General features: G+C 43.7%; 1 protein-coding gene across 1 annotated transcript; it reads left to right on the plus strand.

The window, feature by feature from the left end:
* The first annotated feature begins 7,684 nt into the window (after positions 1–7,684).
* On the plus strand, positions 7,685–22,902 carry SNCG (synuclein, gamma (breast cancer-specific protein 1)). The gene is made up of 5 exons (XM_010001124.1): positions 7,685–8,000; positions 13,026–13,067; positions 13,929–14,056; positions 21,511–21,591; positions 22,656–22,902. The coding sequence occupies exons 1-5, from the start codon at positions 7,880–7,882 to the stop codon at positions 22,674–22,676; spliced, it is 393 nt and encodes a 130-aa protein (XP_009999426.1). The 5' UTR covers positions 7,685–7,879; the 3' UTR covers positions 22,677–22,902.
* The last annotated feature ends 1,440 nt before the right edge of the window (positions 22,903–24,342 follow it).

Consider the following 24,342-nt stretch of genomic DNA (forward strand, 5'->3'; position numbering starts at 1 on the left):
GAATGCCCTGGCAATATTCTTTAGCTGGAAGAAGGAAGGAGGAAAAAAAAATTAAAAAAATTGTAACAAAGAGCGGAAAAAGCTTTCGACCCTCCCAGCTACTGTGGAAACGTCCGTGGCTATTGAACAATGTGAGTCTGGTTCCTGTCTGGGGCTCAAATGTCTCTGATGGGGGGTGTAGGGGGGAGGGAAAAGGTGGTAGGAATATAGCTTATTCAAGGAACTTCTGAGCTTGACTGCTTTCTAAACTTATCTGTGAACAGGAACTCAGCTTTTATCAACTGCCTTCTCCCCCAGGCACAGGAAAAGGATGTTAGCTTAAAGAAAAGGAAGAGAAAAGAAAGGAAAGAAAATACCAAGTGGTGTAACAGACTAGATACTGTGCCAGAAAATGTCACAGACCTGCCAGCTCCAGTGTCTGCACATCATTTTTATTCTACAATTTAAGGGCTGAAATGCCCTGGCTTTAGCAGCAGAATATTCGTGGCATATACAACAAACTATGAGCATTAGGGGATACAGAGTAAATGCACAGCGAAAAAGAGCTTACAAGATCCATTTTTGTGTGGTGTTTGCAAAGCAGCTCTGTGAATCCAACTCTGTTTCCATCCAGAAGGAAGATTTTCATGTAGTCCTTCAGAGACGTTGGGGTGATGGAGCATTCTTAAGACTTTCTATTTGGGTTGTCATCTCTCAATCTCACACCTAATTTTTTGCACATTTTTAATTAGTGTTACAAAAAAAATACTTGCCAAAAGCTGCTGTAAAGAGCTACCTCCATCATTACACCCTAAAAATAAATTTTAAAATGGCTGTGGAGGTTGGATGTATTTACTGGTTTTTACTGGATTTTCTTACTGGTTTTGCTTTACTTGATGGTGCTGCTTTTATTTCTGTTGTTATCATTAACTGTATTTATTTTCTCACAGTCTTGTATGATGATGTTGTGCCCTGGCATCTTTAAAGAATATAATGAGGGAGAATCAGGCTCCGTTGGCAAAACAGGTGGGAATTCTGCTGCAGAACTGCTAGATCATGTATCAGTTTGAGTGATGAGGTTTGCAGCCCAAAGTTCAGCATGTCCTGCAGAGCATTAAATGCAAAGCTTTTCTGGAGTCTTTCCAATGCCAGCTGAAACATAAAATAGAGGGAAAAAATCTCTAGGATTTTGGAAGGCCTTGTTATTAAAGGCTATGGATTTGCATCTCATTATCACTGGTTGGATCTGGACACCTCTCCAGATTGCCCCTCTTTTAGGCTTAATGGAAAAACCTAGAAAACTGCAGAACTGCCCTTACTGACCTGTGGCAGCCAGTGCTGTGTAAGAGCAATTAAGCCCTAGGGCAGCAACAGTGGCACGTGGGGCAAAGCAGAGAGAGATTTTGAATAATTTTAAGGGCAAAACTTGCTCTTGCTGTCGTAGTCATTTCTCCAGGGAGATGAAATCACATGTTCTGAACTGAAGGCTGAAAAGAAATAAGCAACTTCCCTCTGTTCCTTCCTGCTGCTTTTATTTCAGAAATGTGTGCATCCTGTTATAATGCATGTTAATGTGTGAATATTTTATGTGCCATATTTCACATACAAATGTGCTTTTCTTACGACTAACGGGATATGACCTAAGTGTTATGTATATTTACTTAAAAAGAACCCTTATTGGGATGGAACTGAAACAAACAGGGGACAAACCAAACCTTAACCCAAGGCTTATAACCTCAACTGCTGTGTGATCATGGCTTGCAGGAAAGTGATTTTTTGTGCTACAGATATTGATGTTGTCCCACTTGTGGCCCACTTCCAAACTCTTTGGACTTGTCTTTCAATATATATCTTCCTACTTAGTCTTAACTCAGAATCTTTATTCTTCATCGATGTGATACCTTCTAAGTGGTGGGAGAGTGTTTCCCTGCCATCCTCCTGGCTCAGAGTATCTGCAGCTCCTTCAGTTGCAAGAACCCTTTCTCTGGGCCTTTGTAATGATGCTGCCAATGAGTCCAGCAATCGGGAGGCACAGATCTCAGGCATTTGCAAGTTAATAATTCAGCATGAATTTTAGCAGCAGTTATGAGAGATGTTAAAATATTGAGCATGCTGGGGACTGACATCTCTTTCCTTGTGATGAGCATAGCACAGGATGCTGCCAGGAACACGTGGAAGATACTAATTTTACAAAGGACCCTCCTTATTAAACAACACTAATTAAAATTTCTGCCTAATACCTGTCCTGTTTTGGGGTGCCTGGATAACAGGTTCAGGTTATACTGTTGGTTCATAACATTTATTGGCAGGCTGAGCTGTAAGTTTTCTTGCTCAACATCTGTAGAAGAACCAGTACAAAGAGTCCTTGTTTAGGAAAATTATACATCCCAACTTTGCCTCTTTTTTTGAGCTCGAGCCTCAGCATAGAACCAGGGAAAACAGACATAGAAGGTTATTTGTTGTAACGATTTGCTCATTGCCTTTTGAGGTCAGTCTCTTCTAGGAGATACCAACTGGATGAGAAAGGCAGCAGTGCACCAGCTGCTACAAACAGATACCTACCTGGTCACTGTTCACTTGCCTACTTTAGGCTTGGTGTACCTTATGGATCTGGATGCTACTGCTGGATTGGAAGAAATGGGTGAGACAAAATGAAATTAAGACAAAATTGGGAAATGTATTTGTAAATAGGTTTTACTCCAAGCTCCAAATAGGTGTTGTTGAAACTCTACCAGTAGATGTGGTAATAGCAGTGTGGAGATGTTTGGAGCTGCCCTGATGCTTCTCCGAAGTTTCTAGCAGTTCTCAGAATAGCTCACCAACAAAACACACCCCACTTGCTCTTTATTTTGGCAACTAAGTTTAATGAGTGACAGATATTGTTCCTCCTTTCTTAGTCCCCAGTCATTAGTAGCTTTTTTTGTCCTCTGTCCTTATTAATGAAAATACTTTCCCCCACAGGTATTTCTGAGAAATGCATTTCAAGCTGTTTTCAGTCTTGAAAGAGCTGATATTTCCAGTTACACCAAATTCATCAGGATGCTCTGGAATCTTGCAGGTAACTGTCAGGACTGCTCTTGCCTTGTCTGGTGATTATAGCCATTTCCATTAAACACAGCCCTTAACCTCCTCTGATGTTGCCCACCCCAGGAATTCAAGGTCCTGTTTGCAGGCCCATGATCAAGTTGTCACACAGCATCATTGTCCTTTGGGTAATCTGTGTAAGATGTAAAATCTCACCTTGTCCCTTTCTGTTTGTTGAGAGTCAGAGCCCTGCAGCTGCAGTTTGATAGGAGATGGGTGACCTCACAGTAAATGGGGTCAAACAATGTGCTTGATAAATGTCTTGTGCATCCTTGGAAAGCAAACATGCTGGCACAGTCAGATTTGCTCTGGAGAAAGAACCCTTGGAAATTAAATTTTCAGTTAATAGATTGCTTTGTTTGTTCATCTGTTTTGTATCTTCCTAAATTCATTGTCTGCTCCATAATGCCTTTAAATCCATATTACAGCCTTAAATTCAGAATCTGAGTTTTAAAAGGAAAAAAAAAAAAGCCAAAACACCCTTGGAAAAACTGTTCAAAAAGCTGGAATTGTTTTAATAAGCATTTGTTGGTTTAGATTGATATATCCTGGTTCCAAATCTCTGAAGCAGGCTGAGTGGTCGAAAGGATTTTGTGTCTGGGAAGATGAATAGGACCGTTCTGTTGGTAGCTGCACAGCAAGGGGATGACTTCTCACTAAGCCCTGATTTTAATCTCTGGAAAACGCTGTCTCATCCCCTGCCCACTGCCGATGTGCACACGTGCCTGTGCAGCAGCTCCGGGGAAGGGCAGCACAGGGAGAGGAGGGGACAGGGAGGGGGGCTGCTGGGCTAGGCAGGATTCCTTTCAGTGGCCTGTCCTTCAGAGAAGGAAGATGAATTCTTGTTGACTACGTTTTTGTTAGTTTGCTCAAATGCTATGAATGGAATTCAACGGCAGAGATCAGTCAATAAAGACTGCTGAGTGCCCCACTGGCACCACTCTGCTCCTGTGCCTCTGCCTCAAAAATGGCTCCTCTGACTCCCTTCGTGCTCTTCATTCCCTGGCACAGGAAATTACTCATTAACTATGCAAACGTGCATGCAGGGATTCAAGTCCTAAACTGTTTGCCAAGAGGATGTCAGAACTGCTTGTTTTTGTTAGGACATCAAAATTAATGGTCTGAGACAGCTCTCCTTTTGGCATTTTAAAGTTTTCATAAATGGAGAGAGAGGAAGAATTTCTGTTTATATAGAACAAGGTTTGATCCTGTTCATGTTAATATTATTCTCCATACAAAAACTTCCTGAACAAAGGATATTTACCAGCCACAAAAGCAGTCTGTCTGTCCTTTCCTTACCTGCCTTTCAAATGTCATGCACTCTTTAACTACTTGGATAGAATATGACCAAATCTCACTCCTTTCATCCAGCGAGACACCTTTGTTGGCTCTAGGCTCCAATGTCAGTTCACCATTAAAGGACAAGGTTAAGGTTTTGTTGCAACTAGGAAAAATAAAGAGGGAGGAGTCACAAATTAAGTAAAATCCTGTTTTAATCTGTTGCAGACAAAGAAAAATGTCAGGCAGTAGAGAACAGGGAATCTTGGTTTCTGCTGGTTTGTTTTCTTTTCTGTGTGCCTGTGCTTTGGGAGTAGGTTGATTTGATTAAACTTGTCATGACCATATTCCAGAATTGCTGGCATTGCACAGGCCTGCTTCCAGATATTAGCCACCAACACCTAGAGAGAGAGGTTTAGGCATGTGGGAGGTGGGGAACTGCACCTTTCAGAGACTCCAGAAACCATGGTGTTATGCAGCAAGGGACTCAATGGACAAGCCTGAACAAACAGAATTCAGGCTTTAAATGAACAACAGTTGGATGGTTTGTTGTTGCATAAATCAATACGAAACTTTCTTTTTGGTATGATGCAGATCAGCTAAATGTTTGTGAGTTATGAATTGGCTTACAAAGTGCTATGAATGAAACTCAGTAGAAAAAATGAGAGCTTAATGTCCAGCTTAGCTGACTTTTCCCCAGTCATCTAAGGCAGGTAATAGAGAAAAAGTTTGCTTCCAGATGAGATGGGAATTCGGGTTCTCTGAATTGCTCACTGGAGTAGCTTCTCTTTAGTTGCTGGTTATGTTACCTAATACAAGGAGAAAGTTGTTTTTCAGGCATAAATTTGAGATCCTTGCAAAATCTGAATGCGAATGTTGCTCACATTGACTCCTGCTGTCAGGTTTGCCTGAGGCATGATTGGCAACAAACCACAACTGAATCCTCTGCTTAGAATAGAAATACTGTACCACAGTTGCTGTGGAATGGTAAACATTCAGGAGCCAGTATTGATGCCCACACTATATAGATCACCTACAGCCTTGTCCTGGGTCCAGAGCTTTCCTGAAAGGGTTTCAAGGTGAAAGGATGCCTGTGCAAACTGCCTGCTGCCTTGGGAGTGATCCAATGGCATTTAAATGCCTCTCGTAAGCTCTGTCTGAAGGTCATTGGGAGAGAATAAGGCAGGAAAGGAGTATCCCACTTGATTACTGGCTAATTGAATCTGGTGAGGAATCATGTTTTACGTCACAGGTTGGCTTGATATTTTATGTAATTTTTACCTTTTTTAGCAATACAAGAGAGTTCAATTGCACAAATCACAATGACAAAACAAGAACTTAAAATAAAAATATACTTTTCACTTAGCCTTATCACATTGGGTGTTCTCCTGAAAATACCAGCAAAACCCATAACCCTGGCAAGTGCTGTGCTCTGCTTTAGTGCTCTTTGAAAGCCCAGTGGAAAAGGAAATTGCTCCAGTAGCACTTCCCAAAGATGGCAAATTCACTTTTTACCAAATGTGGTAAAAACAAGACTCCTGCCTTGTGCCTAATGAAATCAATGGGAGTCTTAAAACTTGACAGAGAGCAGCTAGTTTAAACCACTGGTCATGTGATAGAATAAGACATATATCTTCAAATTAAGAATACACTGGGAGCAGAAGGAAGCACCAGATGTGCCCCTTCGAGAGCAGTCAGTCAGCCACCCAAAGGAAATTTTGAAAGATGTTATGAAAACCCTATTTTCACTCCTTCCTGCAACGGTCTGGAACAATGAGAACTCATAATTGGAACATTGTGATGGCCTTCCTCTGAATCTTGCACTTTGTTTAATTAACTTAATTAATGGATTAGTCTGTGAGAGATTTGGCTCCTCTGTATTCAAACTGAAATTTGTTCTCTGTTTATAAGTAAGGAGACCTATTTGTGAGAAAAAGTTAAAGAAATCTGTGCATTGTTTTCCAGATCAATAATCTTTCCGTTGTTTCAGTATGGAGTAAAAAACACTCCCAAAACCTAAAAAAATAAGCTTACTTCCAGAGTAAGAACTGTTTTTGTACATATCTGCATGTGTGTACAGGCATGTCATTTTTATACAGACTTTTGTCTTTTCTCTGTAATCGTTCCCTGTCTGACCCTTCCAGGCTGGTAACTTATGGCAGCAATGGTGTACAGACCACCACACTTCATGACATTATGGTGTGCTTCCCCCCATAATGCAGTTAAACCTCTGCATTTTGTGTTCTGTTTGCCTGGTAAGGAAAAGCAGCCAAAGCTGCTCAAGGTTTGTGCCCAGAGACCAGCGCTCCATGGCTTCAGTAGTTTCAGATGTGGCACCATTACATAGTAATACAAATAAATAATCACCCTATTGTACCAGCAGTCGCTTTCAAGGGTGCTTGCATTGAACTTCAGCTTGTGCTAGTGGGACAATAGCTGATTTGGGCCACTCAGAATCTACTTCAGAAAACAATTTAGCTTAAATTTAAGCACATTAGGTTATCCAACTGTGATTAGCAATCATATGTTTTGGTATTTTTTCCTAGCAAGGCCTTGTGGCTGGTGGATCCTCTATGCAAACCGAGATTTCCCCAGCCAGGTCCCAGCTGGAGGCTTCTCCCTCCCACTGTGCTCTGCAGCACAGGCCTCCTGCGGGAGCCAGGGCCTCGCTGTGGGACGTCATTTCACTCTGCAGCAGCACAGCTCTCTCTACAGCAACCATGAGAAACAAATAGGAAACAGGATTTCCCCCAACAGGCATCTGATTTTTCAGAAATGAACCATTGTAATGGGATGTGCAGCTGAGCAAAAGCTGTAATTTATACTAAATGCCTTGAGGGGCCAACTTCAGGCTTGACCAACGTGGCAAGTGGGACTTCCAGCTCCCTTTCCTTGAGCACCAAGCTCTAGCTGTTTGCCTTTTTCTCTCAGTATTTACTCAAAATTATGTTCTTGTTATGTTTTTGTGCAGGATGGGTTCTGGTAACTGCCAGACCAAGAAACCTGACCCTGTTTGTTTGCTACAAACACTACCAGCTTCACATGCTCTCCAGCCTCTGGGAACCCAGAGTTTGCCTCCTGCTGCAGCCTCAGGGAAATGCCCTTTCAGGAATCAGCGCTTCAGGTAAAAGCCTCCTGTTCACATGAGAGCATCCTTTAGTGAGAGACTTGCAGTGTACTGTAAAACCTTTATCTGTCTGGAGATTTTCCAGACAGTCCCTTACCTACCAATGTCCTCCTTCTCCTCCTCTCCCCCTCCCTTCTGAAATCTTCCCAAGCAGATCCATATCATTAATATTTCAGTATCAGCAATTCACAGGCATTGGCTACACTGCAGCGCACTTCATCAATAAGAGCCAGCAAAGCTGTGAGGTTTGCCACACTGCCTTCATCCAGCTGAGGAGCAAGAGCAGAGACAGCCAGAGGAGCCGAGTATCCTCCGAGGGTAAGGCTGCATATTGCAGTCCTGCTGTTGAGGTGCCTTTTGCTGCTGTCCCTCACTCAGATCGTCTGGTTAATACCCTAGCAAGCAGCAAGGATGGATGTCTTTAAGAAAGGTTTCTCCATTGCTAAAGAAGGTGTGGTGGCTGCTGCAGAAAAGACCAAGCAGGGAGTGACGGAGGCTGCAGAGAAGACTAAAGAAGGAGTGATGTATGTAGGTAAGAGAGAACTATTTTCAATTTACATTCAAGTATGAAATGCTGCATAGATTGTTTCTGAGAAAGGGAAATTATATTGCAGCTAAAGCTTGGGAATGAAGGGCAGGAGATCTGGATAACATCCTTTAGCTCTGTCACAGAGTAGCTGTGTAAGCCTGGCGTGCCACATCCTCCCTATGCCTCAGTTTCCCCAACTACAAATTACATGTAGAAATGCCCACTACTGCAAGGGAGGCAGAACTACTGCAATGTTAAACAGCAGATGCCCAGGTGGAAGGTTTTCCTTATGACTATTCACTGATTGTGAGGGTGAGTCTCTCCCTCTCCAAGCATCCAAGCAGTGCTGATCTCTGCCTCACCTCGATGAGATAGATATGCTGAGGAGGTCCTTGAGAGGAGTCAGCAGAATTATTAAGGAGGGATTGCAGGATGCATCTGTTTCCCCACAAACATACTATTTTACCCTATGCACATATAAATCTTGCTTTACAAGAGACACCCAAATTCATGTCACCCAAAGGACAAGGTCTGGAAACCAGCATGCCTGATGTCCTGCTTACATAGTTAATGTGCTGTTTCAGAAACCTCCCCTTCAAGGTCACACTTGAACCCCCTATCTCCACTATCTAGCACATGTAATTATATGGGTGGATGATCAGATGGTCCAGATGCTATAAAATCTAATGAAGTCACGGGTTCCCAAGGCTGATGACTGATTATTGCACCTCTCACAGCTTTTCATGTTTGCTAGATGTGGGGCCGAGGGGTTTTTTAGCAGGAAAGTTTGCATGCAGGCTCTTCCTGCTATCATGCTGCAACATCCACAGCTGCTTGTGGCTACTGTATTCCAAACAGTTATATCGACAATACCTACTGGCACATATTTGTAAATTACAAATGAAAGACAAATGTTACGTGTAGCAGATCTGGTAATGTTTCGGTCCTGAAATTTCAAACCCTCAACTACTGGCATGCTGTGAATGAACATTTGTAGCAGTTCACATTTCCATTTGAAGGTGACTCGCAAGAAAAAAGGTAAACAGCATCCCTGTAAATAATTAAGCTAACCACAGTAACTGAACCAACAGCCTGTGAAACGTCACTTCCAGGTGTCAAATTGTGGCATTGCTACTGCTCCTGCTGCTTCCTGACTTGAGTGATGTCAGAAAGGATTATGCCAAACTTTTATACATAACTCCTTGCGTCTTTGCTCAGTCACGGTGTACGTCTCCATGCTGTGACCTGGTTTTCATTTCTGCACTGTCATGGAGCACAGAGTCTGCTTGTGAGATTCTAGCCTTTTCAATAAAGTTTTCTAAAGGCCTTAGTAAAAACTAAATCTCTCAGTGAGAATCAAATAAGGATCAAGGTGAAGATTAAGTGCCTTCTCCTGGTTTTCCTTTGGTTTGTTAGGTTTTTTTGGTATACTGCCAGTTCCTGCACTGTCATGCACTGGGTAGTGCTTTGGCTGATGCAGCTCCTGTTGTGTTCCAAGGGATGCTCAGCCCTTGGAGGAATATTCAGTCTTTCACAGGCAGGAAAAGCAAAGGCCAAGTGCTGATTAGCTCAGATAATTCATTTTTAAATAGAGAAGATGGAGGCCAGGTATACTGATTAAAACTGGAGTGATAAGTATGTCATCTGTGCCATGTTTCCTCAGTCTGGGATACATGAAGGGTTTATCAGAGACCTGAACTGCTCCTTCCTTGCTCCTTCCTTTGCAGAGCCCTTTCCTAGCAGCTTGATCTGGAATGTTGTGTGGTGCAACATGAATTTTTGGATGATGAGAGAAAATAATGCTTGTCTAAAAGCTCGAGGGTCTTTTCAGAAATTTGTGAGGATGATGGATTAAGTGGATCTCTGACTAGTATTCAAGTTTGTGTTAACTCATTACTGACTCTCCAAGGAGGATACCAGATGTTTGGGCACACGACCACCACAGCTGGTGAGTCACTTGCTGCTGCCCCAGGAGAAAAAATTGCTCATTCAGAGGCATCTGCCTGGAGCAGATGGTGTCACTGAGGCTCTGTGGCCAGCTCATCCCTCTTCTCTGAGCCACACAGGTTCAGTTCCCACATCCCAAGCCTGAGGTGCTCCCTCCTGCGCTAGCACTGCAATGCGGTTCACAGCTGGGCTGATTCAAGCTGCCACCAGCTCTGGGGGAGTCCCAAGCTGGGAACCTCTTGCCCCTCTGTGTGGCTTGTTGAACATGCAGGGGAGGGAAGGGGGTGCACGGAAGGAGAGACGAATCCTCTAGCATGGGCCACCTTGACACTTAGTAAAATTGCAGCCTGCTCTCCAAACTGTAACAGACTCTGTGTACACCCAAAGGGACTGTGGGTTCTTGCACAATGTGTATCCAGAAGTTGATTCAATGGGCTGTCTTTTTTAGGTTATTTAAATAGGGAGATAAGTGATGCTGGAGTTAACTAATGGAGTCTATGCAAAAGTGCATCAGACTGTTGAGTATAAGGTCATTAGTTCTGTTTAATATTATAATTCAGGAAGCCTCAACAAAAAATGCACTTCCAGTTTTCCAGAGCAGCTTTTGATCATGAGTGCCACAGAAAGCCCCAGCACACCAGCCTCTGCTTGAAGTGACTCTAGCAGAAGCTCCTGCAGGACTTAGAGCACATCATCATTTCCTTTTCTACTACAACTCTTTTCCCACTGCACAGGGCTCCACCACCTCAGTCACACCCTTGTCATACCAAAGCTCTTACAGAAGACTCACAGCAGTCAGAAGAGGCAGGATGCATGAACTTTTAATTCTGTATATACAGGCTGCAGGCAAGGACTAATGAGTGGGAATGAGATTGAGCATCAGGTGATTGCTTTCTGATTCAACAGATGCAGGTTGCTGGCACGGGTATGCACCAGAAGGTCAGGTTTCATGTGGTGCATAATGGATGCTCAGCCTGAGTCACTGGGTGTGGCCAGGAGAGCGGGTGAGGAAGATGAGGAAAGCTCTCCTCAAGCTGCAGTGGTGGCACTTCCCACTGCCATTGCTTCTGTCATGAAATTGAGTTGGGTAGTTTTCTTCTACCTGCATCCTGCCTTTCTGAAATGACTTCCCATCAGAAAATATAGTACCCACCCACTCCCCTCCCTCTTGGGAAAAAAAAAAAAAAAAAAATTTAAACATTAAAAAATCAAGTCCAGATAGTAATCTTAAATCAAACGTCTGGTACAAAAGATATAGAAGTACAGCTCTTGTCTTACTAAGGGCATTCACTGCAAAACTGAAGGGCATGCAAGGCTAGTTCAGTAAATAATATACTTTGTTTACCCAACAACTCCTCTTTGACCAGAAAACAGCAAAGAAGGGCTAAGCATGAAACTCTCTGTCTGATGGGTGAAGATCTTGTGTGTCAAACCGATGTTGTGGCAGTCTGGTGTTGGAATGGCGCAGGGAGCGAAACCAAAGCAGGATGGCATCTCAGTTGAACTGTGTGTGCACCTGGCCTTCTGGGGAGCTCATGTTCGTGGCTTGAGGCTTTAGTATGCTCAGCTCACTGCTGTGCTTCTGTACACACCTGTGTATGAGGGGCACCACTGTTAAATCTGGTTTTCAGCAGTGCACTCCTATCACACGCATCCTTAGGAACTGCAGTTTACAGCGGTAACGAGCATAAAGTGCAGAGATTTAATTTCTTCAGTTTTAACAGAGTTTGGGAGGGTGGAGTGAAACACTGAGGGCATATTGTAGTAGAACAGCTTTGCTCTACCCAGGCAACCATTGCAACCACCAGAATAAATCAACAATTGAGGACTACATTCAATAATACATAACAAGTACCAGGTACAAGAGAGCTGGGCTGGATCTGTTATCAGGGCACTGCAGGTGTTTTGCTTTTCAGGCAGTTAGGAGGAGGTGTGGCTTGTAGCTGGTTTCTCCCACCACACCCATGGATGCTCCCATGCCTCTAGAATTAAAGATCTGCCTGGCTCTCTACTTCTGTAATTTTGACAGCTGGCCATAAAAATCCTGTTGTTGTATCAGTATAGGAAACTGGAAAAGAGCCTGTATAGGTGCAGATGATTTACAAAATGCAGCAAAGTGGGATGAATGGAGCCTTCTGGCATGTGTGTGTTTATCTTCCAACAGAGATAAATTCAATCCTTTGTTTTTGTAACATGAAAAAACATCTAATCACTGTGAGGACTGCTCATCTGCCATATGATTTAACAGGCTTGCTGCAGTATACAAACAGAAGGGATGTATAGCAGGTCACTTCAAGCTTGCAGGAAAACCACAGAGATTAATTATTCCTTAAGGGCTACTTGTGTTGCACACTGAATGCCCTCACATCCTGTTAGCTTTTCTGCGTTGAGAACAGCAAGATAAATTACAATGTAAGCATACGTATGGTGTAATTTCATAATCTGAGATAAAACATCTGCATTCTGTGTGTTGTTGCACTCGGGCTCTTAACAGCCCAGGCTGAGGCACTGAAAAGGGACTCTAGTGAACAGGTATGTAGTGGGTGGTTATTCTGTAAATTCAGCCTCAAGTTCCTCCAGAGTCTTTATTAGAGTTATAGAATGAAGCTTTAAATTACCACTGCAGCCAAGTGTCCTGCTGAAAGCTAAGACCCACAGCTGTGACTCCTTGTCTTCAAAGGCTGAAGTAGTTGAGATTTTACCAGGTGGCTTAATATACATTAATTTTTATAACTAGCTTAATGTTGATTTATCTCCACTTGACTGTTCTTTTCATTTTGGGAATACTCCAGGGACAACTTTTCATCCTTCGGCATGGTAAATCAAGACTTTTCAGGTCTTAGCATCTCCAGACAATTTGCAGCTGAAGCCATCCAACTCCCAACACAGAGGTACTCATGGACTTTCTTGGGGAAGGAAACTGGTCCCTTCTGGCTGTACAAATGACTTGTGTCTTAGCAGGATGTGCTGGCAGCACCACAGCTCCCTAAAGCACCTCATAAGAACAGAATGCCATCAGTGTCCAGAAACCAGGGGTTCTTAGCCAGGTAGCACTGATGGATTGTGTGTTTCCTTTCACAGGTACCAAAACCAAGGAAGGCGTCGTGCAAAGTGTGACCTCAGGTAAGAGCACAGCCCTGAGAGGGATGTGGAAATCTGATGTGTTGCTGGACCTCTTGATAAAGCCATCATCCCTGCCATATGGAAAGTCTCTGGGAGATACTGCTAACATGCATGATTTCCATTTGATGAATGGAGGATGCTTGCCAGGAGCAAGGTCTGGCATTTACAGTGCATGTGGATAACAGAAAATATTTCTCCAGTACAGCAGGTAAAAAAAAAATTCTAACAAGTGTAACTTGGCAGACTCAGGTGATTGGCAGTAATTTAGACATTTCATAGGGGCACCAGTGCTGCCCAGCATGCAGAGCAGATCTACTTGCATCAGGTTCTGTCAGGCCAAAATGTTGGGAGACTTTGGGAGACTCCTGTCAGGGAGTCATAGAGTCAGACACACAAGGAGATTCTTCTCTAGGTATTCCAAGCTCCAAGACAGGGCAGCCATCTGGACTGCCTTGAGGAATAATTTCCCTGCAGAATTTGATGACTGAACTACTTCTTTTTCTACCTGGGTGTATTAAATCAAACAAAAGGTACCTGGAGAGAGGTCATACACAGCCTGTGATGCAAAGTAGCTTTATTTGCACAACTGTCGCTTACCATCTTACAGTGAAATTTTGATTCTCCTATTGCCCACAAAGACAGACAGGCTGCAGTGCTGCTCCATGAGCAGCATTTTGCATCCATCAAAACCCTCACGTACATGATCTAAATTCAGACATGATCTCATATAAAAAAATCCAACTAAGGACCAGAGCCAATTTCTTCTCTTACCTCGATGCAGACATTTTATTGTCCCAGTGGATTTGGCAGCCTTTTGGCAGTGCCTTGCTCATTGATTTTCTGCTTTTGTTGAAATTCCAGTTGCTGAGAAGACCAAAGAGCAGGCCAATGTGGTGGGAGAGGCTGTAGTAGCCAGTGTGAATACAGTGGCAAACAAGACTGTGGAAGGAGCAGAGAACATCGTGGCCACTACAGGAGTTGTAAAAAAGGTATGTTTGTTTCTTCAGTGATGTAGAGGACAGCAATGTATTTGGTTTACGCTTAAAATACCTGCAGATATTTACAGTTGGTGGTTTTGCCTGTTCAGGGAGAGGTTTGGGGCAATACCTGCTTTTATATAATGCTTAATATTATTACATAATGCTTAATATGTCATCACAGAATCATTTATTTTGGAAGGGACGTGTTGAGATCATCTAGTCAAATCTCCTTAGGGTCAATGAGAGCAGGTTGTCCAGTTGTGTTTTGAACGTCTCCAGGGATGGAGACTCCACAATATCCCTGGGCAACTGGTGTCAGCATTTAACCACCCTCACAGGAAACAAACAAATAAATAAATAAATAAAATGTGGTGTTTTCTTGTGTTCAGATGGATACCTTCGTAGATTTGTGGCATTGTGGCTCATCTTGTCTTGCAACATGGAAAAGCCTTTTTCCCAGGGCCTTGCCCAGAACTGCGGGCAGGCTGCAGTGAGTTCCCAGGTTTGCGGGGTGTGCGGGAGCCGGGGCGGCGCTGCCTGTGCCGGCGGCAGCCAGAGGGCACCAGCAGCTCGGGCAAAGCCCGGTCCCAGCAGAGCCTGACCCCGCTGCTCCGCTTTCCCCTGGTTTTGACAACAACCAAGTGCTTGCTGGTAAAAGCCGCCTGACCCAAGCCAGATTCAGACAGGGGATCTTCTCTCCTCCACCCTAATTTGACAAACTGGGTTGCTTCAAGTGAGGGGATGAACGGGCATGTGAAGGAGCAGAGCAGCTCCCTAGATGAAGGCAAAGTTGATCATTAAAGAAGATACTTTCACTGGGTGGCAACAAGCAGCAACCATTTGTACAGCACATGAGGCTAATACCTGTCAGCTCTTTGGTAAGCCTGGCCATGTAGGGAGTTGTGGTCAATAGCATTGATGGTGGCATGAGCTGGATGAGTCACAGCAAACCCAAACCCAAAATGAAAGCAATGCAAGGCTGGCCAAAATTGTTTTAATTGTTCAGGCAGTTGGCTGATGAATTTCCTGACCTGCACAGAAACACATTGTGATGTGAAACAAAACTTCTACACACCATATAAATCCTGTGAGAATAGCCTAACAAAAGCGAACAGCAGCTACGAGTGACGCGAAATGTCCTTCTGAAAGCCTGTGAAAAGGGCAGATACAGAAGTTCTACTAAGCCCTTGAGATAAGATTAATCTCTATTCCTACAGGAAACAGCAGTTAGGCTGCAGGAGTGCAAACAGTGATTCCTAATTCCATGGGGCCAGATTATCCCCTCCTACCTTTTGACTGACCAGGCACGGGATGGTTGACCCAGGAGACCAGGAATTTGCTGACTATAGGAATCTATCCTGCAGACACCAAAACATCTCCCCTTCTGGCAAGGACTGAGCAGCAGCAGTCCTAAATGAAAACCACCCTCTTTCTGAGACTGATGAGCTAGAATTTACACATTTTAATTTCACAGCTCCAACCACTCAACATTATCTGTTTCCATCCTTGTGCAGGCAGCCCCCTAGAAAATCAGTGATTCCTTCACCCTAGTAGTGGGTCAGGTTCATGCAGACTGCAGGCAATATACAAAAGCCATGAGTTTTCCATAGGGTTAAAGCCTTAAGCATTTGAACTGTCATTCTGGTATCTTCTGTCAGTGTCCACCTGCTCAGACTTAAAGTGGGAACTGATCAAGAAGGAAAAAAGTGGGATGCATCCTATGCGGAAGCGAGTCTTGAGGGAGCCAGGAAACTCTTGAATACGTATCATGGTATCATGCCAAAGAGCAGAGGTGGGCGGCAGAATGAAGGCAGAGGGATGACAAAAGCAATGCAAAAGGAGGCACAGGAGAAAGACATTCAGGAGAAATGTTGGTTTCTGTGAAAGAGAGGGGTCATCAACTCTACTGGTTTAGTTCAGCTCAGATTAGGAATGCAAATCTTGTAGTCATCTTCGCTCACTATTCTTCAGTTGCATCCACTAGATCAACAGCATTGAAGGCTGAACTCTGTATGCACACTGAGTGCATCCCAACTGCTAATAGTTTCATGGCCATGGGGGCAGAGCTGCTCTAGCAGCAAGGCCCTGAGAGGAGCAAAGGAGTTGTTCTCAGCTCTGGGCACCAGCTGTTTTCTCTCCAGATCTGCTCCTTTTGTGCTGCCCAATTTTCTAATGGAAATAGAGCCAGAGGCTGCCAAGAGCATCAAGAGGCACTCTAATGCATGTGAGAGACCCAGTGGAGATACACTAAGAAGAGTGAGAAGGCAGTTAGATGTTTAAAAAATAATCTTACAATCCTGGAATTATACACAAGGTTTCCAACCCCTGAAATTTGAGGGAGGTGTTGCATCCAGTCCTGAGACTTGTTCATGCTCCATCCCATCCTCCACCTTTTTAATTGCAAAGAGCAGTTGCTAACATCTTGTTTCTGTTTTCAACCATCTCCAGTATTTTTCCCTGATTATTCTATAGAGAGTTGGTCAAGGCACCAGGGGGACTGTGTGAGTGTGTGGGGAGCACTGAGCAGTGCTCCAGGATGCTTTGAGTCTGAGGAGCTGAGTGGCCTAAGAGGCATGTCCCCAGCTCAGCATTCCCAATTACAGGAGCTTGTTGACATTTAATCTGTGTGTTTGACTACTGGGATCAGTGACAGACACATACTAGCAGGCAGTGGGGAATTCTAAGGATTCTGGATGACGTTTGGCTTGGGGCAGCAGCTGTGGGGTGGTTGAGCTCTGTAGGTGTATCAGATGGCAATTTAGGCCACAGGGAAGAATCCACAGAACACTGCAGCCACTGAAATGTGAACACACGTGGGGTGGTTGGCAGCCCACTGATCCTTGTTGTCCTCAGTGGAGCATTCAGAGCCAGGCAGAAGGAAACAGGGCTGAAGTAACACTACGCCTACCAAGGGGTGCCAAGCACCAGACGAGAGCAACCTTGAGTAGCATTGGCATTGCCTAGCAGGGCTTTGGCACTGGCCTGGTAACTGAGTACAGGAAAGTATTGACTGTTTTAGAGGAGTTCTTAAGTATTAATTTAAAAAAAAGTAAATCTGAAAATTCTGAAATTCTCTGATACGCAAAGGAATCAGACCCATTGGTACTGTGTTCTGTCTGTGGCTCTGCACCCATCCCAGGCCCTGGGGTGAACATGAGGGGATTTCAGTGGGATAACCACCCACTTAACATCCCTGTTTTAAAAGAGGAGGAATCCTTTGCCTGCATGACACAGCACAAAGTTTGCTGCATTGCAGACACCGCATGGCTGGGAACAAGTACATGTACGTGTACACACACAGAGACAGAAAATGTCCCTCAGGGACCTCCCTGTGCCCTCCACCTAGATCTTCTCCTTAGATGTATTCATCCTGACAGTCTTCATACGGTTTAGTTGTCAGTTCTGTCATTTTTAATTGGCTTTGATCTTTCTTTTTATTCCACTCCATTAATTATTTGAGCAGTTGTCAGTTATGTGCAACTGCTGGGTGTGTTGGTTGCATCACATCATTCCTCTCTGGGCTTGATCCAGGACACGTGCACCATCGCCCACGGCAGCCGGTCGCTTTCATAACCCTGCACGGTTTGGGTACGAATGGTTGGTGTCCGTGGCCTTGATTCTTGTCACTTAAACCTTGTGGTGCTGCTGACGCTAAGACACTTGCACTGAAGGAATTAGAAGCAGAAATTGATGAGTGACCTCCCTGTTTAAGGAAGTTTGGGCAGGGTGAGTGCCACTAGGAAAGAGCAACCATGGGCATGAGAGGCCGCTGCAGGTAGAGCTGCTAAGCAGGTGGAGCAGGGAAATCCAACAGCCAAGCTGTCTAACAATTAAGTAGATCAAATAGACAAAACTCTTCCCCTTTGTATTCAAACTTAATCCTCTATATTGAAGCTTCATTGTACTTCACTGATGCAGTGATGTACCCCAGTGGTGTCCTTCAGCATCCCACAGAGCAGGGGAGACTGCAAAAGTGTTGTGTCACTTCTTCTGTGCTTCCCCCTCCATCTCATTAGAGCGACCATGCATGTACATTTCACATGCAGGATAGCTGAGTTAGTGGCACTGGCGAAGCCTTCAAGTCTGCAAGACTGTGTATCTGCTTTGTGGCTAAAGGCTGTACCCCAGTATCCTATAGGACAAGAATTTAAACATTATTATTTATGTATTACTTGTATCAGTAGCCACAGAAGACCCTAAGAGTGTCTGGCTGTGAGCTGGATGAACACAAAGCTTCTCCAATAGTCCACCTGGATTTGTAGGGTACGACAAGCCCGTCTGCCTGTCCTGTCAGTGGATCCACGCACTTGAATCACAGGTTGACCTCTTATTCAGAGCTATCAGCATTACTCTGAGCACATTCAGCCTGAAACCCATCCAGGACAAGCCTATCCATAGGACCTGTGAGGTTGCCTGAGGGCATAGCAGGGAGTGGTGTGGGGGCACTGCCAAGTAGTGTTGCTCTTGCTCCAATGCCCAAGGTTAAGAGCACGACAAGAGGCTGAACCTTTCCTCCTCCTTATGCAATTGATGTCCCATTGTGGGCTATTAAATTTGTAGCAGATAAGGATGCCAGTGAACAGTTCTGGTTTTACAGCCCTAAAGTAATAATAATAATAATTTTTAAAAAAAGAAATCTTGCTTGCCACTGAATTTGTTGAGGTTTTGATGAGCAATGTTCCAACATCCAACTCTTAGACTCTGCATGCTTCCTTTGTTAGATAAGGAAGATAATCCTGATAAGATTTTAAATCTCTGAACTTTGGTGAAAAAAACCCACTATAACATAATATGGATAAAATACAAATTCAATTTTATGTGTGGACTCAGCCAGCAGAACATAAAACATAGTTGCTAAGCTGAAAGAAGATACTTCATAGAACCTGTGAAATGAAGAAATCTGAAGAATCAAATTGTAATTAATTATTTTTTGCAAAATCTATGGACTTAAAACTCTGTTTTTAAAAAACATATCTAAATATCTGAACTAAGAAGCCTATAGTACCCTCTATTAAAGACCTCTTAACATTGCTTAGGAATATTTTTCTAAATGGAAGGTCCCAATTTATTGAGTTTTTCATCAGTGATAACAGTGAAATATTGTATTTTCACATATATAAATTTTCTCTTGTGTATATACTTTATATACTACTATATTTAAATATATACACATATTTTTAATCTTGAATAGTATTCCTGTAATGAATTCTAAGGTCTAAATAAGTGCTTTTCCAAGATAATACATAATTTCTGAGGGAAAAAAAAAAATCTGCTTACTATTTAAGAGCAGGAGAAGCGTTGCTAATTATTTCACGGTTGCAACATGCCTTTCCCTTAGAACATTTTATCCCTTTTAATAAGGAGATGAACTCTGGAAGGAATGGAAAAGTTCTTGCTGTTATCCAGGGAAGCTGGATTTTCACCCTTGCTTTCTTGCCCAGCACCATGCTGTGAGTCAGTGTTGCAGTGGGGGTTGGTACCCAGACATAACTACAATTTCTGGCTCTTCATCCACAGTGGAGAACCCTACATCACATGGTCCTCCTCTGTATATTGTTTTCTTGACTAGTCATGAAAATCCCCAGCCAGCTAACGCCCAGCTGAAGAATGCAGCCCTTCCTCACCTCATGCTCGCTCTGCTGGGCAGGATGGGGAGTGCGTGAGAAAAAGACTGAGGAGATGTCCCTAACATGGCCTGACACCTCTTCATCCTGCAATTGTGCTGGTTCCTCCACCACAGTTTAGAAGCACTTTCCAGAAACGTGGTTGCTTCCCTTTCTGAAAAGAGATGGTTGAGTCACTTTTATCAGGATTTTTATCAGTCCTGAGGTAGGGATCCCCTTTTCTGAGGCTGGTTCCACATCTACTGGAGCTGAAATCCCTGCTCACAGCAAGAGAAGGTGGTAGTGCCCTGCAGAAAGATTGGGTGCACTGCCCTTGTCCTTGTGTTCCCATGAGCTGTCCCCCAGTTTTCACAACCCAGCTCAGTGCCTTAGGAAGCCACCTTTGTTTCACCTTCATGATTTCACATGGCAGCTGGTAACCTCACCTGCAAAAAACCTACAAACCTACCTTGATCTTGTAGATATTATCATTGTTTTGCACTGCAAGTTTTTTTGCTTTCCACCTAACATGTAAAATTCTGCTTGTAAAGCTTCAAAATACAAATTGAGGCTAGTTACTGCTTTGACCTAATATACACTGTTGTGTTATAAGGTGTAGTCCTTTTTATGTGGCCCCATATGCATATAAAGTGCTTTAAAGCCACAGACTGGATCCTGAGGCCAGATAAGCCTCCATAAATTCAGAGTAGTGAGGTCTGTTTGCTGCCAACAGGAGGGTTCACCCATTTTGGAAAGGCTGTGGCTAAGTGGCTCCATGGGAGCAGTGGCCTCTCCCCAGCAGCTTCGGTCCCTGCTGCACTGGGAACTAGAAACCAGAAACTGGTCTTCATGATGTGCATGGTTTGATGTTAATAGGTTACATGAGCTTCAGGCTGATGCTAGCAAGAATCATTTCAGCCAGCAACACGATGCAAATTAAGGGCACCTTTCTTGGGGGGGGGAATAAAAAAAAAATTTAAAAATTACATTGTGCTTTTCTATGGAGACACCCCAGTGCATGGTGCTCTCTGTGAACAGACTGACTCTAGGCAGGGAGGTGAAAGGACTGCCAGGAGCTGCAACAGACATCAGTACTGGGCTGTGGCTCTTATTTTGGCCATTTTCTTTCTTTGATGGGTTGATCTCTTAAGGTAGTTTGCATGGAGAGGAGGAAGCCTATGGCAAGACAACCAGGTTGCAGTGCTTCCATCTCCCTACTCCCCTTCCTAACAAAAATTAATCTGGAGTCCAGTTCCTAGTTTAAAGCAATCTTTTTTCTCTTTCTTTTAATGGAAAGTAGCTAAAAGAACCCAAAGTGCTTATGAAAATACTTGGATTTAAAACACAAAGGAAAACTTGTCCTTTGATAATGACATTTTATCTGAGGCATGACATTACTGCCACCACAATACTGCTACATCTGCAATTTACATTAGTTAGTCTGTGCAATGAGTGCATAGGGTAAGCATGATAATGTGGGAAAAGATTAGGCATAATCTATTGGAGTCCAGGTAAATTTATTTGTTCCTCCCCAAATTTCTTCACGCAGAAGGAGTCAAAACTCCATTTGGTCTTGGCAACAAAAAAGAAAACTTCAAAAAAAGAACTGATTTTCTGTATGAAAATGACCCTAAGCCAGGCTGTAAGAAATAGAATTGCTTTTTCACAGACATCTGCTCCAACAAGCTGCACAAAAAATGGATTTTGAGCAGTATTTGCCATCTTTTAAACCCAGTAATGTATTCGCATGTGTAATGCTCAAGCCCATTTTGTGCAGCCTGCTCCAATAGTCAGTCTAAGATTAGGGCGATGACTCTGCATGTGCTGGTAAGGACAAACATCTCTCTTGTGACTTGGCAGGAGGACCTGGCAGCGCCGCAGCCGCCCGAGGAGCCGGGGGCGGAGGGAGAGGGGGCCCCGGCGGCCAGCGCGGGTGGGGAGGTAAGGTGATGCCACCTCTGGTTGTCCCCACCATCCCCTGCAGGCTTTTTCTGGGTTACTGGATTATCTCCAGGACAATCTCCCCTCCGCTTTCTGTGTGTCCAGATTGGCTGCACCCAGAGCACATCAGTATTTACATCATAATAATTTGAGAAAATGTGAGCTGAAAGGTTCTCAGTTTTGCTGCTCCCTTTTTCGGGACCAAGAGGTTGCCATGAGTGATAGATCGGACAGACTTTGAACTGCTCCTTGGTTTGGGCTGGTTTTGAGGTGTACATGCACCTATAATAGTTCAAGTTAAGCTGTGGTTTTATCATCATATGAAATAGCTTTTCCCTGGTTAGAATTTTATACAGTTAAATTAGGTTTTTTAACTTTTTTGTCTGTTCTACCTGCAATGTCCTTTTGAAGCCCTGGATCAATTATTGGTCTCTGGGCCTATTTCAGCTCTGCCCAACATGATGTTTTAAGTGGACAAAACTTCCCCTATGATACTTTCTTTATGATTTTGGTGCTAAGGCCTTTGGCTGCCCACTTCACAACCCTGCAGTGGGCTTTGTTTACACCTAAACTCCCCATTTTCCAGCTTCTCTTGAATCTGTTTTTACAGTGTCTGAAGCTCGGAAAAGTCTCAGCTTGCTCCTACTGCCCTCCACCAGCCACCACTGCCCTGCTGCCAGTCCCAAAAATGAGCCCTGCTAATCTGACTGAAATCATGGGTGCACACGTGCTGCTGTCAGGCAGTGCGTTGGGGCGGGAGGCAGAACTGGCAGTGGGAAGCAGGACTCTGCTGCTGTGGGCAGCCCAGCCCCATGCTAGCTCAGCCTCAGCCACATGCAAAATCACACCCTCAGTTTCCTCTGAGGTCACAGCAGAAGTCTATCTGGTTCCCAGAAGAAAGGGATAACTCATTTATTTTCTGCATATTTCCGCATGGTCCTTAATGTTATGTAGTTGTCTATGGGTTTTTATGTGGTGACTATTAGCATTGATTTTTCTCCTACTTTTTAATCTACCTATATGTGGAAATTTTAAACTGTTTTCCTGTCTGTCTTTTCTCACAGGGTGAAAATGAAGGCAATTAATCAACCTAGGGACTTCTAGCTCAAAAGTAAGCATTCCAAGAGCAAACATGGAAATACTAGCTGGCACTACAACAGGAAAATCCCACTCTCCACAGACTAACTGCATTCAGCTCTGTAGTCTTTCACCTCCCTCATAAACCAGTGGAACAATATATGTAAGCCAGACTCCTCTGATTGTAAGTAAAGTGCAGCCATGTCCCGGGGTGTGTGTCCCTCCCCACCTCCCTCGTGGCTTCCTGACCTGCTCGCTTTGCATCTTCTGGTCAGACTCACTGATCCCTGTCTCGCCTCCATCTGCACTGGTACTTGGGATCTCTAGGTATCGTGGAAATTATGGTTTTGTTGTGGTTTTTTTTTAACTAATAAAAAAAATGTTTGAACAAGTTTTTTCTTTTTGTCAGTTTTGTTTGTACGTGTTAGACTTTGATCCTTCTGAACTGCTGAACTCTTCCTGTAAAAGTGTAGTATTAAAATGTAAGGATCTCAGGACTGTAAGGGCCTTAGATCAACGTGTAAAAGATGAAGAATCATGAAAAACTGTATTTCTGAAGTCAGTTGTAACTAGGTGAGGTTTCTGTCTCTGGGCTGAAAAATAGAGATTTCACATTTTTAATATCCCTCCCCCCATATTTAAGAGAGGCTGCCTGGGGAAAACTGGAAAAAAGAAAGCTTTATAAAGGAACATGAATGTCACATTGAGCTTAGTTGGCTTTTTTTTAATATATAATATCTATTCTGTTTACACTAGAGCTTGAAAACTCTATCCTGACATCTTCTGTGTGTAACAAACTGCTAGAAGGTAATTAAAGAAACATGATGGGCACTGACCTGTTGGATCAGAACTGCAGAACTGCTGGCAGGGGCGGGCAGGATTGCTGTGAAATGCATGAGTCTGGGAACAGCTGCCAAAGGAGAAGGACGGTGCAACACGAGCACCAGGGCTGGTTCCAGGTACAGCAGCTGCCCGGTCAGCAGGTAAGCTGCTGGGCAAGAGCGGTAGAGACCTTTCACAAGTGTATAGAGAATGTGAAAATGCTGCTGCAAGCTCATTGCTGTATATAATGAGGAATGAGTTTAAAGCACGTCAGTAAGTATGGGTCTAAAAATGGGGTCTTTTGTTCACCTCCAGGCAGAGCATCCAGTGTAAACTGTAGAGGTTTAAGCTGCTTCAAAATCAGACTGTTAATCTTCATTAAGCTGTATAATGATGATGACTGTGGAAGGTATGACAGGAGAGACTTGCAGTAGCATGGAGGGATCTAGCAGGTGTAATATAATACCAGCCTCTCTCACACGTTCACAATACACATAAAGCTTTGCCTTGCAGAGACTGCAGGATTTCCATTCAGAGTGGATGTTTGATCTTGACAAGGGAAGGGTACAAAAGAACCCTAGTAGAGATAACAAGGTCCTTCAAAGGAAGTGATACTCATAAATGTGCATACTCTTTTCTGATGTCCTGAAAACACCTTTAGAACTTGCTAATTAAACAGAATGACTAAAATAGAACACAAAACAAGAGGGCATAAAGAGCTATGCTATTCGTGCCCAGCAGCAGGAGGCTGGAGCCTGTTGTTAGTGCTCACTAGAGAGAGATGGGGGAAAAACTCCTCTGCTCCAAAGCTTTGCTTTATGGGGATACAAAAAAATATTTTGCCAGCCAGAG

The sequence above is a fragment of the Chaetura pelagica genome, unplaced genomic scaffold (genome assembly GCF_000747805.2).
Source record: "Chaetura pelagica isolate M959 unplaced genomic scaffold, ChaPel_1.0 scaffold346, whole genome shotgun sequence".
Lineage (NCBI taxonomy): Eukaryota > Metazoa > Chordata > Aves > Apodiformes > Apodidae > Chaetura > Chaetura pelagica.

Excerpts from the sequence above, each read along its gene's own strand:
- SNCG (XM_010001124.1), top strand. The coding sequence starts at position 7,880 with ATGGATGTCTTTAAGAAAGGTTTCTCCATTGCTAAAGAAGGTGTGGTG. Across the intron at positions 8,001-13,025 it reads AGAAGGAGTGATGTATGTAG|GTACCAAAACCAAGGAAGGC; the intron begins GTAAGAGAGAAC and ends TTCCTTTCACAG. Across the intron at positions 13,068-13,928 it reads CGTGCAAAGTGTGACCTCAG|TTGCTGAGAAGACCAAAGAG; the intron begins GTAAGAGCACAG and ends TTGAAATTCCAG.